At 34.8% G+C, this 13,710-nt stretch overlaps 1 protein-coding gene across 1 annotated transcript; it reads left to right on the top strand.

The window, feature by feature from the left end:
- Window positions 1–1,752: 1,752 nt before the first annotated feature.
- On the top strand, window positions 1,753–12,846 carry LOC100366919 (uncharacterized). The gene is made up of 10 exons (XM_085505903.1): window positions 1,753–1,850; window positions 5,531–5,669; window positions 6,648–6,785; window positions 7,409–7,565; window positions 8,749–8,888; window positions 10,345–10,486; window positions 10,900–11,096; window positions 11,831–12,002; window positions 12,163–12,305; window positions 12,508–12,846. Exons 2-9 carry the CDS (start codon window positions 5,532–5,534, stop codon window positions 12,303–12,305), a joined length of 1,227 nt encoding a protein of 408 aa, XP_085362029.1. The 5' UTR covers window positions 1,753–1,850; window position 5,531; the 3' UTR covers window positions 12,508–12,846.
- Window positions 12,847–13,710: the final 864 nt, after the last annotated feature.

Raw genomic sequence — 13,710 nt, 5'->3', positions numbered from 1 at the left:
GAACAATTTTCCAGATTTCGACAAAACTTGGCATACAACATCCACTCAATAAGATGATTATGTGTTCATAAAAATATTTCCCATGACTCAAGTGGTTTTGGCGGCCATCTTGAATTTATCACAAAAATGCCAAAAACCTCAAGAAATTATTATCTTAAAAACTGCTTGCTTGTTTGACAATCTATTTAGCATATAGTATCTCTGTTGATAGCTCTACAAAGTTACTGAAGCCGATTTTCGAAAAATGGCTTCCTTTGGCAGCCATCTTGGATTTAGTAAAAAAGTGAAAGTACGCTATAACTTATGAACGATTTGCCAGATTTAAACAAAACTTGGCATACAACATCCGCTCAATGAGATGATTATGTGTTCATGAATATATTTCCCATGATTCAAGTGGTTTTGGCGGCCATGTTGAATTTATCACAAAAATTCAAAAAACCTCAAAAAATTATCTTGTTAAAAACTGCTTCCTTGTTTGAAAAGCAATTTAGCATATAGTATCTCTGTTGATAGCTCTACAAAGTTACTAAAGTAGATTATCGAAAAATGGCTTCCTTTGGCAGCCATCTTGGATTTAGTAAAAGAGAAAAAGTTCTATAACTCATGAACTATTTGTCCTTGCATTAAGTTTATCATATTCCTGTGAAATCAAATCCATATGTTGTGTAGTTTGTCTGCTATCTTTCATTCTAGACATGAAACATTCGTCAAATAATCACATCGAGCAAGTGCAATTTGCCATGAGCCACGCAGGCTCGAAACCCGTCATCGCTGCTATGCAGCTATATTTACTCCTTTGAATTTATGTTATACCAATGCGTAAAATTACTATTTATCTTTATAGATACTCGTATAGCATTTTGTGAAGATGTACAACCGCATTTGCTTTATTCAGACAGTGTTTACAATGATTTGTTATCTAAGCGAATGTTTTTCGTATATGGTTGTCGTATTGACAATTAACGTATAATTCAATTAGTTGGCACGGTTATACCAAGGCAAATTAGAACATACGTGAATTGTGATTAAAATGAATATATGTGTCATAAGCGTGATCCGGTGGTGAAATGTCACGAGAGGCTGGGACAAGAATTAAGGAGTCCGGAATATATATTTGCTATTACTTCATATAAAACTGAATAAACGTTTTGTTCATATTTATTTTGTAATTTCAATCAGCATCGTCAATGAATTATTATTCCCGCGACTGAACTTTAGATTATAAAACAAATAGATGATCCTGAACACTCACCTCCCTGCAATAAGTCTTTTGCGCATGTCTGTGCCATAGAATTGTGTCCGATTTCTTGATCAAATATGTTATTTCCTTCATCCTCGTTCGTATCTGGTCAACGTGCATTTTAGCACTAAAATAGTTTCCAAAATATGCATCTGTCGGAAGACAACTTGGAAATGCGAAGACATAATTTGAAGTACCAAAGACACTTGTAGACACAAGTTGTAAAGTTATGCGAAAGTCATTAAATTTGTATAGAGAAGCAAACCCGCAAGTGGCGTATTCGACACCATGGCATTTCACTTGTGGGGAGAATGTGGCCATTTAGAATCCAATTTGCTGTCCAAGGTGTGAATTCACATGAGTAAACACCCGAGAAAACAGTTGGTCACGTGACCAGTAATTCGTTCACGGTAAATAAATGTCAAGTCGGAAACAGATTATGGCAGTGACGTTGGCGGCATCTTTGATGTACCAGCCATATGGAAACAAGGATCACGTGGTTTCCAAAAAAACAAATTCATTTGCAGAGTGGATTCCCGTGTTCTGTCACTTTTAAAATTGCTTGGTGCGATTGTTGTTTCTTGAGTAGAATATTCTCTGCTTGAAGGTGAGTATGATTAGTATAAACAGTTTTATGAAGATTTGAAGTTGATGAGCGTCGCAGTATGGTCAAAAAATACTTTAAAAGATGTAGTATACTTATACCCTACACCCAAGTAGCATATGCTGAGATTCCATCATTGGTAGATATCGCACTTTACAGAATGTATACATGAAATTACATTAGATCCCCCACTGGGAGGGAGATTTCAAATAGCAACAAAACTTCAATTTATTGTTCTGAGCTACTTAATTTCACTTGGTGTATGTGGATCTCAATGATATTTTTTTCATTGTGCATAATGTCGCGTTCAGTGTTAACTATCAGTTTAAGGTAGAGATGCAGGTTCTTGGGCACTTGGGAATGATTTTTTTTGTTTTTGCTATTTATTATCCAAACAGTCTTGCCTATAGACTGTTAAAATTTTGTAGAATTTGAATAATGGAACATACTTAAAAAAACGATTTTAAAATATAGATAACAGGTGAAAACATTCTCTTATTTGAATGCTTAGCAAGATTTAGCAAGGCTGTACAAAAATAATAAAAAAAGAAACATGGTGAAAAAAAGAAATGATGGGATCTCCATATTATGCACTATATTTAACTTTTAACAATACGATAATACAATTAAATTTAGAACTGTTACAGCCATTTAAATTATGAGCATTAGCAAGCTTCTTACTGAGTGAATTGTTATGCAAATTAGCAAGCTTCTTTTGAGTGCACATTCCAGAAAAAAATAGCGCCTAGACGCTTTGACCTTTTGTTTTGAAATTTTCACAAGTGATTGACAATGTGTTTATCTTCAAAACGCCGTCGGGCATTGTTTTTGGTTGAACAGTGTTAGCTGGGTAGCCTGGGTGTGAATTTATGCATAAACTTGAAGTAGTGAAATTTACAACTGGTAGACAGTTTTCAAGACGGCACTTTCTTCATAGTAAACAGATGTACCCATTAACCAATTTTGACAGGGAACAGAAGCATGATTTAGAAGCTATTTTTTTTTCAAATCACTTAATGACCAAAAAAGCACATTATTGTGCATATTTCAAACTACATTGTCCATAAAAAATACTAACAAAATTTTAAAATTCATGCAATAAGCTTTCCGTAAATATATAGTTTTGTTGACAAGGGAGGTCATCTTGGTTTCCTAATTAAAATTAATTAAGCTAATTAAAATACCTGTCAGGTAAACTGCATCTCTACCTTAATAGTGATATTTCACTCTAAACGTCACTAACTGTGAATGATATGTACCATGGTCAATTGATAAATTAATAGATCAGCTCTCTAAAATACAAGTTGGGAATTTACCCATTATTCACGCAAAAGATTGTAAATTATGGTTTGACAACCAAATTAGTTTACAACTGTCCGTTTGAGTACTTAGTTAACATATAAAAACATTTCGTTTTGTGGTGCAGTATATATTTCGCAATAAACACGACAAATGCAGAAAAAGTACAATTCCAGTGTTAGTTTGCGCGTTTTAAAGGCTGTGATACACAGAATAAACAAGATATTCGTCATCATACATAATCAAATTTATTAAACTCGTGTAGAAAATTCATTTATGCAAATTAGCCTGGACAGTCTATGTAGAAATGACTAAATGCTCATAAATTATAATCGTTGCGATTATTTGTGCGTTGTAAAACTGTAAAATAGATACTGAGATAGACAAGATATAAAATTATTCAACAAAATGTATGAAAATTTAATATTATCGTTTAATAAATCTGTATTGTATTCAGTTTATTTATACTAATCGTATACTATGCTTTTTTTTCTGATTATACGAAAAATGAATGTCCTTACAAAGTTATTCCATTAAAATATCATAAACATCCGCTACAAGAACATATCGGTTCAGTAATTGCTAGTGGACAAGGACAAACCCACTTTGCTAAGTACATATACAAGTACAATACTTATTATTCACATGATATTTTCGGGCAAGGCATTGTAGATATAATTAAAGATTTTACTAAAATATATCAATATGGCGTATAAGGATCGGGTTTATGGATCAGCGTTTTTACATTGTGTCTACTTATACTAAATATTGGACATATGGTTAGGAAATGTTAACAAGCATTGTTCCGTTTCACGGATCTTTTTGACTGAGCGGTATGCACCATCTTGCAAACATATATATGTCTAATTGATATGCAAATTAATACCATCGTCTCATTCGAATGCATGCGTGTGCAAATGATGTATTGAGACAATGTAAATATATAATCACGTACTAAATATCCAATCTAGATTGAGACCAATGTTTTAATAAACCATTTTCCGTTCACTGCGAGATCCCGCGTTATGCGTGAAATTGAACGTAAAAACAGGACGAAAGTGTTTCGGGAATATTTCCATGCTTAATAGTGTGCTGTACACATTTGATGATGGTCAATTTGGATGAAGTGAGGATATTCAAACGCAATATTTCCCTGTCGAAGATTGGCCGGTCGATGTGAGCTACGAAATAAAACAATTCGAGTTCAAAATCAAATCATTCGATTGTTGCGGCAGGCGTTCGGTGAGCGTCATTTCACGCAACTCGCGAGATCTTGCAGTTGAACGGAAAATCACCCATTCACGAAGAGTTAAATAACGAGTATAATTAATCCATATTATTTTAAATTAAACTCCGAAGACCGCATTTTTGGTTTAATTGGTAAGCGTCTGAAAAACCAGTTGGTTTACACCGCACATTTGGCGAGTTTCCCATAGTGGATTACACCAGTTTTTTTTGGAAATTGTTGACAAACCCCATCGTGGTTGTAATGTACTGACCACTTGATATAATGCATTTATAATCACGGGTCACTCGTGTCACTGCATTTTTACATTCTCAGCGATCACTATTATAATAATAATTCAATCATGCAATATCATGCCAATTTTATAAACTGTGTAATTTATTGTATTGTACGATATTTAGAGTGTATTGTAATTTGTGTAATGTTTATATTTGATGTAATCAAAAACGTTTTGGTGATAACTGTGTACGTGATTACCCGGATTGTAATTGAAGCTTTCAAGTTGCAATGCGGTGCGCAATTGTTGGTATGGAACATAACGATACAAGTTACGTAAATATAGTTTTTAGCTTCAGCAATTACTATGTAAACCTGGGAAGGCAAAAAAACATATACTAGTTAAGTGCTCGTATTTGTGAAGTGCCTGTAATCCGTAATCTTTAATTCTGGGACGTAATTTTTTTCTTGTGAAATCAGACATTTATGCGTAAATGGTCATGTGGTTTTATGTGCTCCTCTTTGTTATTGAAAATCCCCATTGCATGATGCATTAATCCAAGTCTAAAACGAATATGTGTCAATACTGCTGTTCGATACATAATTGAGACCTAATCGGATTATTATTTTAAATGTTGTCTTTGCAAAACTACGCATACGCGGTGGTTGTTATTGTACGTACAAAAAACAGCCAGTGCGCATGCATATTAAAGAATTTAGTTATATATCCCTCATCTGGTCAAGTCAATGTAAATTAAAGTATAATAGGCTGGCAGGATGAGGGTTAATAGAACCATTTCTCAGATATGAGCGTTTTCGGGACATGACAATATACAATTCCAAAAAAACAAACAATGTCCATGCTTTCAGTGTCTTGAATTTTATAAGTAATCTTGTAACAAAGCTGTTTTTTCTGATTCAGGATGTTGTCATATATACTGTGTGTGACTGTACTGATTGGTGCACAGTGCCAAGCGGTTTTAGTAGAACCCAAACGTGAGTGCGGATTGGCGCCAGTATACCACGGAGATATACCCGATGCCTATGCTATCGTTTTTAATGTGAGTGTAGCGGTCAAATTGGAAAATATACTAGATCTAGACAAAAATCGTATAAGGAAGTTTAAAAATAATAATAACACAGAATAATTAACTGACAATTGAAAAATAAACAAAATAAACTAACGGGTAAACTACGCTACACCAGTGAGAGAAACATATATGGACTCTGTGAATTCATTTGAATATTCTAACAATGTCATATGTTTTGTCATACTAATTAAACAGGAAGTTGACAATTGAGTTGTAAAATAGAATTATGGGAATATGAAAATACAACACATCTCAACTACGCTGTAAATAATAACATTACGCCTTTTCTACAATAAACAGGACATAAAATAATTATTGTCAACATTCTATTTCACACCCAAATCGCATCAAAAGAGAACAGTAAACCAACCGTTACGGTTATCTTTGAATAACTACTTCATTTTGTTTTACAAACGATAGCTTGCATGCAATATTATCAACAAAACTGAGACCAAAATTCATTAAGATAAAACAACAATTTCCAATAGTTCTGTTTGTTAAGCATATATATTTATACTCTCGCATTTCCATTATATAGTGTTAATTCATGTTCTACCTTACTTAAGATAAACAAGAAATTTCACTTCACCTTGGATCAGGTCCGTAATAACGAGAATAGAAACATTGTCAAATAATAATCTACAACAATTTGGAATTATTTATTTATTATATAAATAATTTGTACTTGACATTCACATGGATGAGTGCATATTTTTTTTTCCTTTTGTCAATTCTGGAATAGAATATCCAGATTTTAGCATATTAGCTTCAATCAACGTATGAAGTATATATACAAACAACGTGTATAAAAATGTGTTTTCTATATTATTTATTCAATGTGCGATGTCATAATTGTGTTTTCGAATTCAGCAATTGTTTTAACTGTAAACCCGTTACGTGTTTCCTTTACTTGTACTGACATACAACTTGCTATTCATTATCGTATAGGAGGCATTTACTTTATCAGAGGTCCAGGCCATCTTAGGCGGCGTGGTTGGCCCTGGATTAGTTATTGAGAAAATTAATTGCAACTTTGTTGTGTCGTGGGCTGAAGTTACCATCAGTAGTGTAGAACGAATGGAACTGGTAAGTTATGTTTTTATATATCATTAATGATAATTAAGTTAACAGTGCGTGTTCATTCTAGGAATACAAATACAATATGTATTCATATTGTGAAGTACCACCCACTGTTCAATATATACACCATACATTTTTGAAAATGTAGATGAGTAATGAGAAATTTACTGCAGAATATGAATTTAGGCGATTCCCTTAAAGTAAATTATGCTTGTAAAAAGATACATTTACTAAGTTAGGAGTCTTGGCTTGTTTTGGAGGTCAGCTACATTGTGGGATGTTTGCCCAGTGGATAAGAACATCAAGTTCTCCAGTAAAAAGATACAGCTGTATGTGAAAAAGGTCTGAGCTGATATTTTTAATATTGCAACAAAAACAACATTATTATCACACATTTTAATGTTTTAGTGATCAGTTGCGTCACAAATGCTAAGGTCATGGACACCATCCATCAATTAGTGATATTTACTTCACAGTCAAGTGTTATTCGTCAGTTGTCGTTCCCGGAGCAGTTCGCGTTACGTCGTTTTATCTCTGATCAGACTTTGTACTCTTGCTTTACAGTTACATTATCTTTTGTATATAAACAAATATATGCAAATACTCCAGTAAATATGTTTCCGTTTCAGGTCCGCGCGTTATCTTCAGTGCAGTTTGTTCAGGGAGTGTACGGTGTAGCATTGGCTGAAAACTGGGGTCTGGACAGAATTAATCAGAGATTGCTACCACTGGATAGTGATTACCTAACCCCAAGATGCGTAGTGACAAAAGTTTGCACTGCGTTGGGTAAGGCAACTATTGCTGATTATTGGTATAATCTATGTAACGACTTGGGATGACGTATTCCTAATGTGTTTGTCAGTCAGCGCTTGTGGAGAAGAATTCCACTGCAATGTTTCATTGAAAGAGCTACGCTACATTTTTTTGTGTAATAATGGTTAGATTATTATATATTTTATACCTTGAAGCATAACTGAAATTGGTCAAATGAATCATAGCGCCTCTGTCATCGCGAAGATGTTTGTTTCTATGCGACGTATACAATGCGCGTAAATACATTGTTTTGTTTTTTTTAATTCGAACGCGCGCTGCGTGGCGAACGTTTATCGCGCTGTACGACAACTGCGATTTTGTAATTATATGACGCGCGACAGGCAAGGCAAACACATTTCCCGCCTTCGATATTTTAGTCGAATATTTAATGTACGTGATCTGTCCACTAACCGAGTTAATGTATTCATGTTGTTACTGTTTTAAACTCACGCCATTGCGTTCAATGCCTTGAATCTATACCCGTACTTAAAATGAATTGTATGTGTACAAGGATGCGTTCGTAAACGCGTACGTTTTTTAAAAGGTACCCTGATGTTCCTGTACTTGTCACCAACTAGAATTAACGCCAACAACATTTTATTATTAATATTCACATTTGTACTTATTTCATCAGTAAATTATAACCATACGCTATTCATCGACGGAATTTACTATAAAGTCCTAGTAGGCTGATAACAAATTAATTCTACCATATGACATATGAGGGCCCATTAGTGTACACAATATATGCAAGTTACCTTTCCTGTTCCAGCCCTCCCGCGACGACGCATTTTAGTGACATAAATGGGTAACACATTCTCAATTATGAACGAACGACTTGTTGCAGCGAGCAATTATTGCATGCAATATCATCTGTGTTTTTGTTGACGTAATAGTGGAACTATTTGTCCACGTGGTGAAATATTCAAGGACATTCACATGTAACCACACTGTGAATAAATTTCACACGTTTTACAACAAAATAATAATTTTGCGATTGAAATATGATACTTTCATTAAACTAGTTCGATAATAAATATATGAATGTAACACAAATTTGAATGGGAGGGGATATGTACAAGTATTGACAGTATACCACCCATTTGGTAATTTATTCACTATTATTATCAACGTTTTATTATATGATTTTTCGTAGATAATGAAAACAATACATATCATTTTATTGTAGATGCTCCTAATATTTATTTGATTGATACTGGAATTCTCTACACACACGAGGAATTCGAAGGAAGGGCGAAACCTCACTATGACCACTTCCCAGACGAAGGTTACAATGTAAGTAGAGGATTTGTTGGAAGCGGGAGAGTCACGTGACTTATGTTCACTCATCAAATAGTGTTACATTCTCCTTCGTCACCGCGCCCAGTACTCCTAATACAATTGTTACATAGATCCTGGACACATTGAACGTGACGACAAAAGACAACATTATTCGTAAGTCAAAAAACAAGTCCTGTGATTCTCTCGTTCTCGGCGCGAATTGGGCGGCCATTTACGTCTAAGATTCTAGCAAATGTATAATCGTGAAATTGCAAATATCAATTAACTTGTTACTGCATTATGATCGAAAACAAAAGATCTCGAATATAATTTTATAGCTCTACATGTTGCAAACTTCCAGTTTACGATAAATCAAAATCCTGAGTGTTCATCGGCATGCAGTATCAACACAATATTGAAAAAAAATGTGTGTTTCCGTTCATATTGCATTTTTAAAGCAGATTTGCTGCTTTGTATTTACATTGGTTATAAGGAGCCCAACTATTAGAGGAGAATACGCACACAACAAAAAAAGCTACAAGAGACCACCAGTAAAAAGCATACGCTGTCATATTCTGGGGAGCTGAATAAAGAGATGTCTTCTTTGTTATCAACATGCACTAGTTTAGAGTTGTCCATCTCCAGAAATGTTGACATCTCCCCTTTTAACAAATTGTTTCTTTTACGAGAGTTATAAAAAAGTCTTTCGTCTCACATAACGCGACAGTTCAGTGGAATGAAACAGCGTAATGCAAATCTAATTGATCTGTTAATGCCAAGCAAGTCGAACATTTAACACCATTTTGGTGGTTTCAGATGTATGTAATGTTAAGCCGTGTATATTTAAAAAAGTCATTTCAAATTTCAAATACATGCCAAGGTCAATCATTTGAAAATTATCTAATAAATCACCAAAATAATCTCGTATCAGAACTACTGATCTTAAAAAAACATACTTTAGTTGACGTCCTAGTGTATAACCCCGATATATGTATAAGAAAAACGAATAATTATTGTTCGTGTTTATCTAAGGGATTTCGATTTCGCGGATATCATAGAGCGGTTATTCTACACGTTATGAAATTATATTACGTTGTTTCAACAAAGACACAACAAGCTGGCGTTGGATGTCATTCTTTGTTTACACGCAAATTGATTTCAAAGTACAAATTCGCATTTTATAATTGATTGGTTCACGCGCAACAACAATAATATATCAAGCATGTTGATATACTACATCTTACTCAGATGAAGAAATACATAACAGTATTAGCGCAAATGCACTTACATATATCTTTATCGAAGTAAAAAACAACACAGTTTGTTCATGACACCTCTCCTATTACAATGCAGTTTGATTTTTGACGTCAGTTGTTTATTTTGACTATAAAGTGCACGAATGAATGCATATGAAGTTCTGAAAGGACACATTCAATATGATGCTTATTAATTGCGTATGTCCATTTCACAGGGAATTGACATTGAAGGCCATGGTACTCACGTGGCTGGCATAGCCGGTGGGAAGACGTTCGGCGTTTCTAAAAATGCGAATCTCTGGAGTGTTCGCATATTTAATAAGGATGGCGTAGCAACGTCTAAAGGAATTTGGCATGGTGAGTGTTATCGATATACAGGGGTAGTGTTGAATTCGTGATCATAATCAACAATCGCTTGAAAATAATATGATACACATCATAGTCATACATTTGCCGTGCTGGTATTTTCCACCAAATGAGTTATACATTTATTGTTTTTGTGTAACAGATTTTATGTCAATTGCAAGTTAATCAGTATATGTGTTTTCTGTGCTTGTATATTTCTTCTCTGAAATACGACTATGTGGTTATCTGGTTTCCATTCTTCTGAAACCTCCGCTTCCAAAACGAACTTTCACTCATCCAAATATTTCTTATTGTTCTGCACTTACGCACTACTAGTAAACTTCAGATTACAATTGAACCGAACAGTGTATGCTGTCATTTCCGGTGCTGCTATAACACCCACCTATAATCGCGTTCTCTTGCAGGATTACTTAGCGTTTTCAACGATGGACAATTACCCGCCGTCATCAATTTGTCTATCGTATCAGCGTCCTCATTACTAGATAAGTTTGGTACTTTAATTATACGTAATATTCAGAACCGTGATAGGATTCCCGTCATCGTTGCTGCGGGAAATAAGGACAGTGACGCGGGAGACTATTGGCCAGCTAATTCTAATATTGTAAGTTCATTACCATCTTATTTGATTGGCGTGTCCATATTCACCACTTATATCATTGACGTAAAATATCAGACAATCGTTGATTTGCATACTCAGTATTTCCGCATTGACGCGCGCGTATTGAACCCGCAAGATCTTAAAGCGGATGGGTCGTTACCTGCGCACGCGCAGGAATTGAATCCCAAGCGACGATGATAACGCGCGATAAAAAACGCAAAGGCTCATGGGTAAACACGTGTTTGTAAACGCTATGGCCGCTTTAAGATCTGCATTACATATCACTATATATAGATATCAAATTTGTATATCGTTAACTTATGCATCCTTGGTAGTGTCATATATATTGGAAGATTGAGTACATCCACCGCCTCCTGTCAACTTGTATATGACACCCATCGTATATCAATTTGAGTCATTATGGTCTTAATACAGATGGCATTAATGCATTTAAACAAGCATAAATGACAATGCCATAATAGCTTTGTACCTAAAATACGGAACACCGTAGTTTATGTACGCTATAGAGGAAAGGCGAGACACAGGAGAAAACTACAAAGGCAAGGTTACGGCAACTCACCTAATTCTTCATTTACACGTGGAATCGAATTGGTTAACAATTCATTTGCGTAGATCTACATAATCGTGACATTTGCTATGGTTTGATAAACTGTAGTGTGCCAAATGTGGGGATTTTTTTTAAAACAATTTACGTTTGTTTTTTTACTTATCTCAAGGTGACGGTGGTTGGAGCAACGGATAGTAACGATGTCAGGGCAACCTTTTCCAATGTCGGAGAATATGTTAACTTATTCGCCCCAGGGGTGGATATTGAAAGTGCTGGAATAGGATCCGATACAGAGGTGGTAACCAAATCTGGGACGTCGATGTCAACTCCGTACGTTACGGGTAAGTATCAAAAGATACAATAAGTTGATTCGTGAAGGCAGAATCTTATGTGCTGCGTCTTTACATTTGCGTCATATGCCTGTCAGCGTATTACATATATCTATAATACCAATATTTGTGTTATCTCACTACTAACTCGCTATTACTGATTACACTGAAGGAATTGCGTCACGGATCAAGACTCAAGTTCCAGGAGCCACCGCAGAAGAAGTGCTTTTCAAAATGAACTACTTTGCCACTAAAGATGTTGTAGTTGATGCCGCCGGTACCCCTAATAGGCTATTTTACGGGTGTCATCCCTAGGTGAGCGTGAAATAGATTAATAACCGAAATAACATTTTGCATTTTCCCTCCTTCAAACTGAGCATCATAAATGTTACTGGTGTTAACGAAAATGACATTGACATTGACAAGTGATATGTGACAATGGTTAAACAGTTTCTTTCAGAAGACGTTGAACATTATCATTCTATAATTTATCAACATGCTCTTTTTGTTTTCACAGATTATCTTCACTAGAACAGTGTTCTTTCTTAATTAGTGATGCACATGAAATATAATTCTTCGTTCTGTTCATAAAATATTATCACGTTCTTTTGTGGGATGTATTCTTCATGACGTAATCATCTATAACGCTAATTTAAGATTCCATATTACCAGACACCGTACACGTAAATGCACTATATGGCTTTATATTGTCCCCATAGCAACTCATTAACAATACCACATGAAAACGTACATTATTGTTGTTATGACAATGTATTGTACTCGATAGTAATCCATTGTACTATTCACAGGTCAGTTCTGTACAAATAAAATAGAAATCTCAATAATTGTTGGTGGATTTGTATTTGTGTATTGTGTGTATTGATGGAAAACGAAAAAAATTAAAACGATACTGCTTAGGTTAATATGCGTCATACAATTTCTACGACTTGTGGGTAGACATTCTATTTGTCTGTTGTTTGCACAAAAGTAGATCTTTTAAGCGGCTCAGAAAGCAAGCACGTGGTACACATGGTAACGTAATTTATTATTTATTTTCCTTTTTCGGTAAACCCAAACACACTCTTCACACTCTCGAAGACGGGCAGTTACAGTTATCCGCTAAATTTGCGACACAGAATCTATGATACTGTATTGTTGAATTTCTACTTCCAATTTCTGTAATTTGTTTGGTTAAACAAGAAACGAAAACACTATACCAAAGATGGCCTGTGGGTCGTTAGTTGCCAGGCGTGGATAAAAAAATGTGCACATTCAATAATCAAATATGACGTGCACCCGCATATATTACACGGATTAGAAATGATCATTGTATAATTTTATTGACACCGTTCACATAATTTAATATACAAATGTGTTATCACGGTAAGTGTAATGTTTTAATATTCTCAAAAAAAAAGACTGTTCATCACGACTAAGATGTGAATAATTGCCAGAGAAATAATGAAGGTAATGTCGCACATTCCATTAACAATTCTTCACACGCACAGTATATTACAAGTGATAGAGTGTGTTCAACGATTAAAACTCGTGTTTATATTGTCACTTTTAGTGGCGATGTAACGACAAGGCGAGCGTCTTGTTTCATTTGCATAATCGCTAACTGTAAACCAGAGAATATTCAGGCTATTTAAATTAATTAGAGCAAATCCGAATATTATTGAAGAGTAAGTAATAGCTGTGTATTTAATTGATTTAAGTT

The sequence above is a fragment of the Saccoglossus kowalevskii genome, chromosome 12 (genome assembly GCF_978046115.1).
Source record: "Saccoglossus kowalevskii chromosome 12, keSacKowa6.1, whole genome shotgun sequence".
NCBI classification, from domain to species: Eukaryota; Metazoa; Hemichordata; class Enteropneusta; family Harrimaniidae; genus Saccoglossus; species Saccoglossus kowalevskii.
Note: the sequence above shows the minus strand (reverse complement) of the source record. Positions and strands in the feature narration are given on the sequence as shown.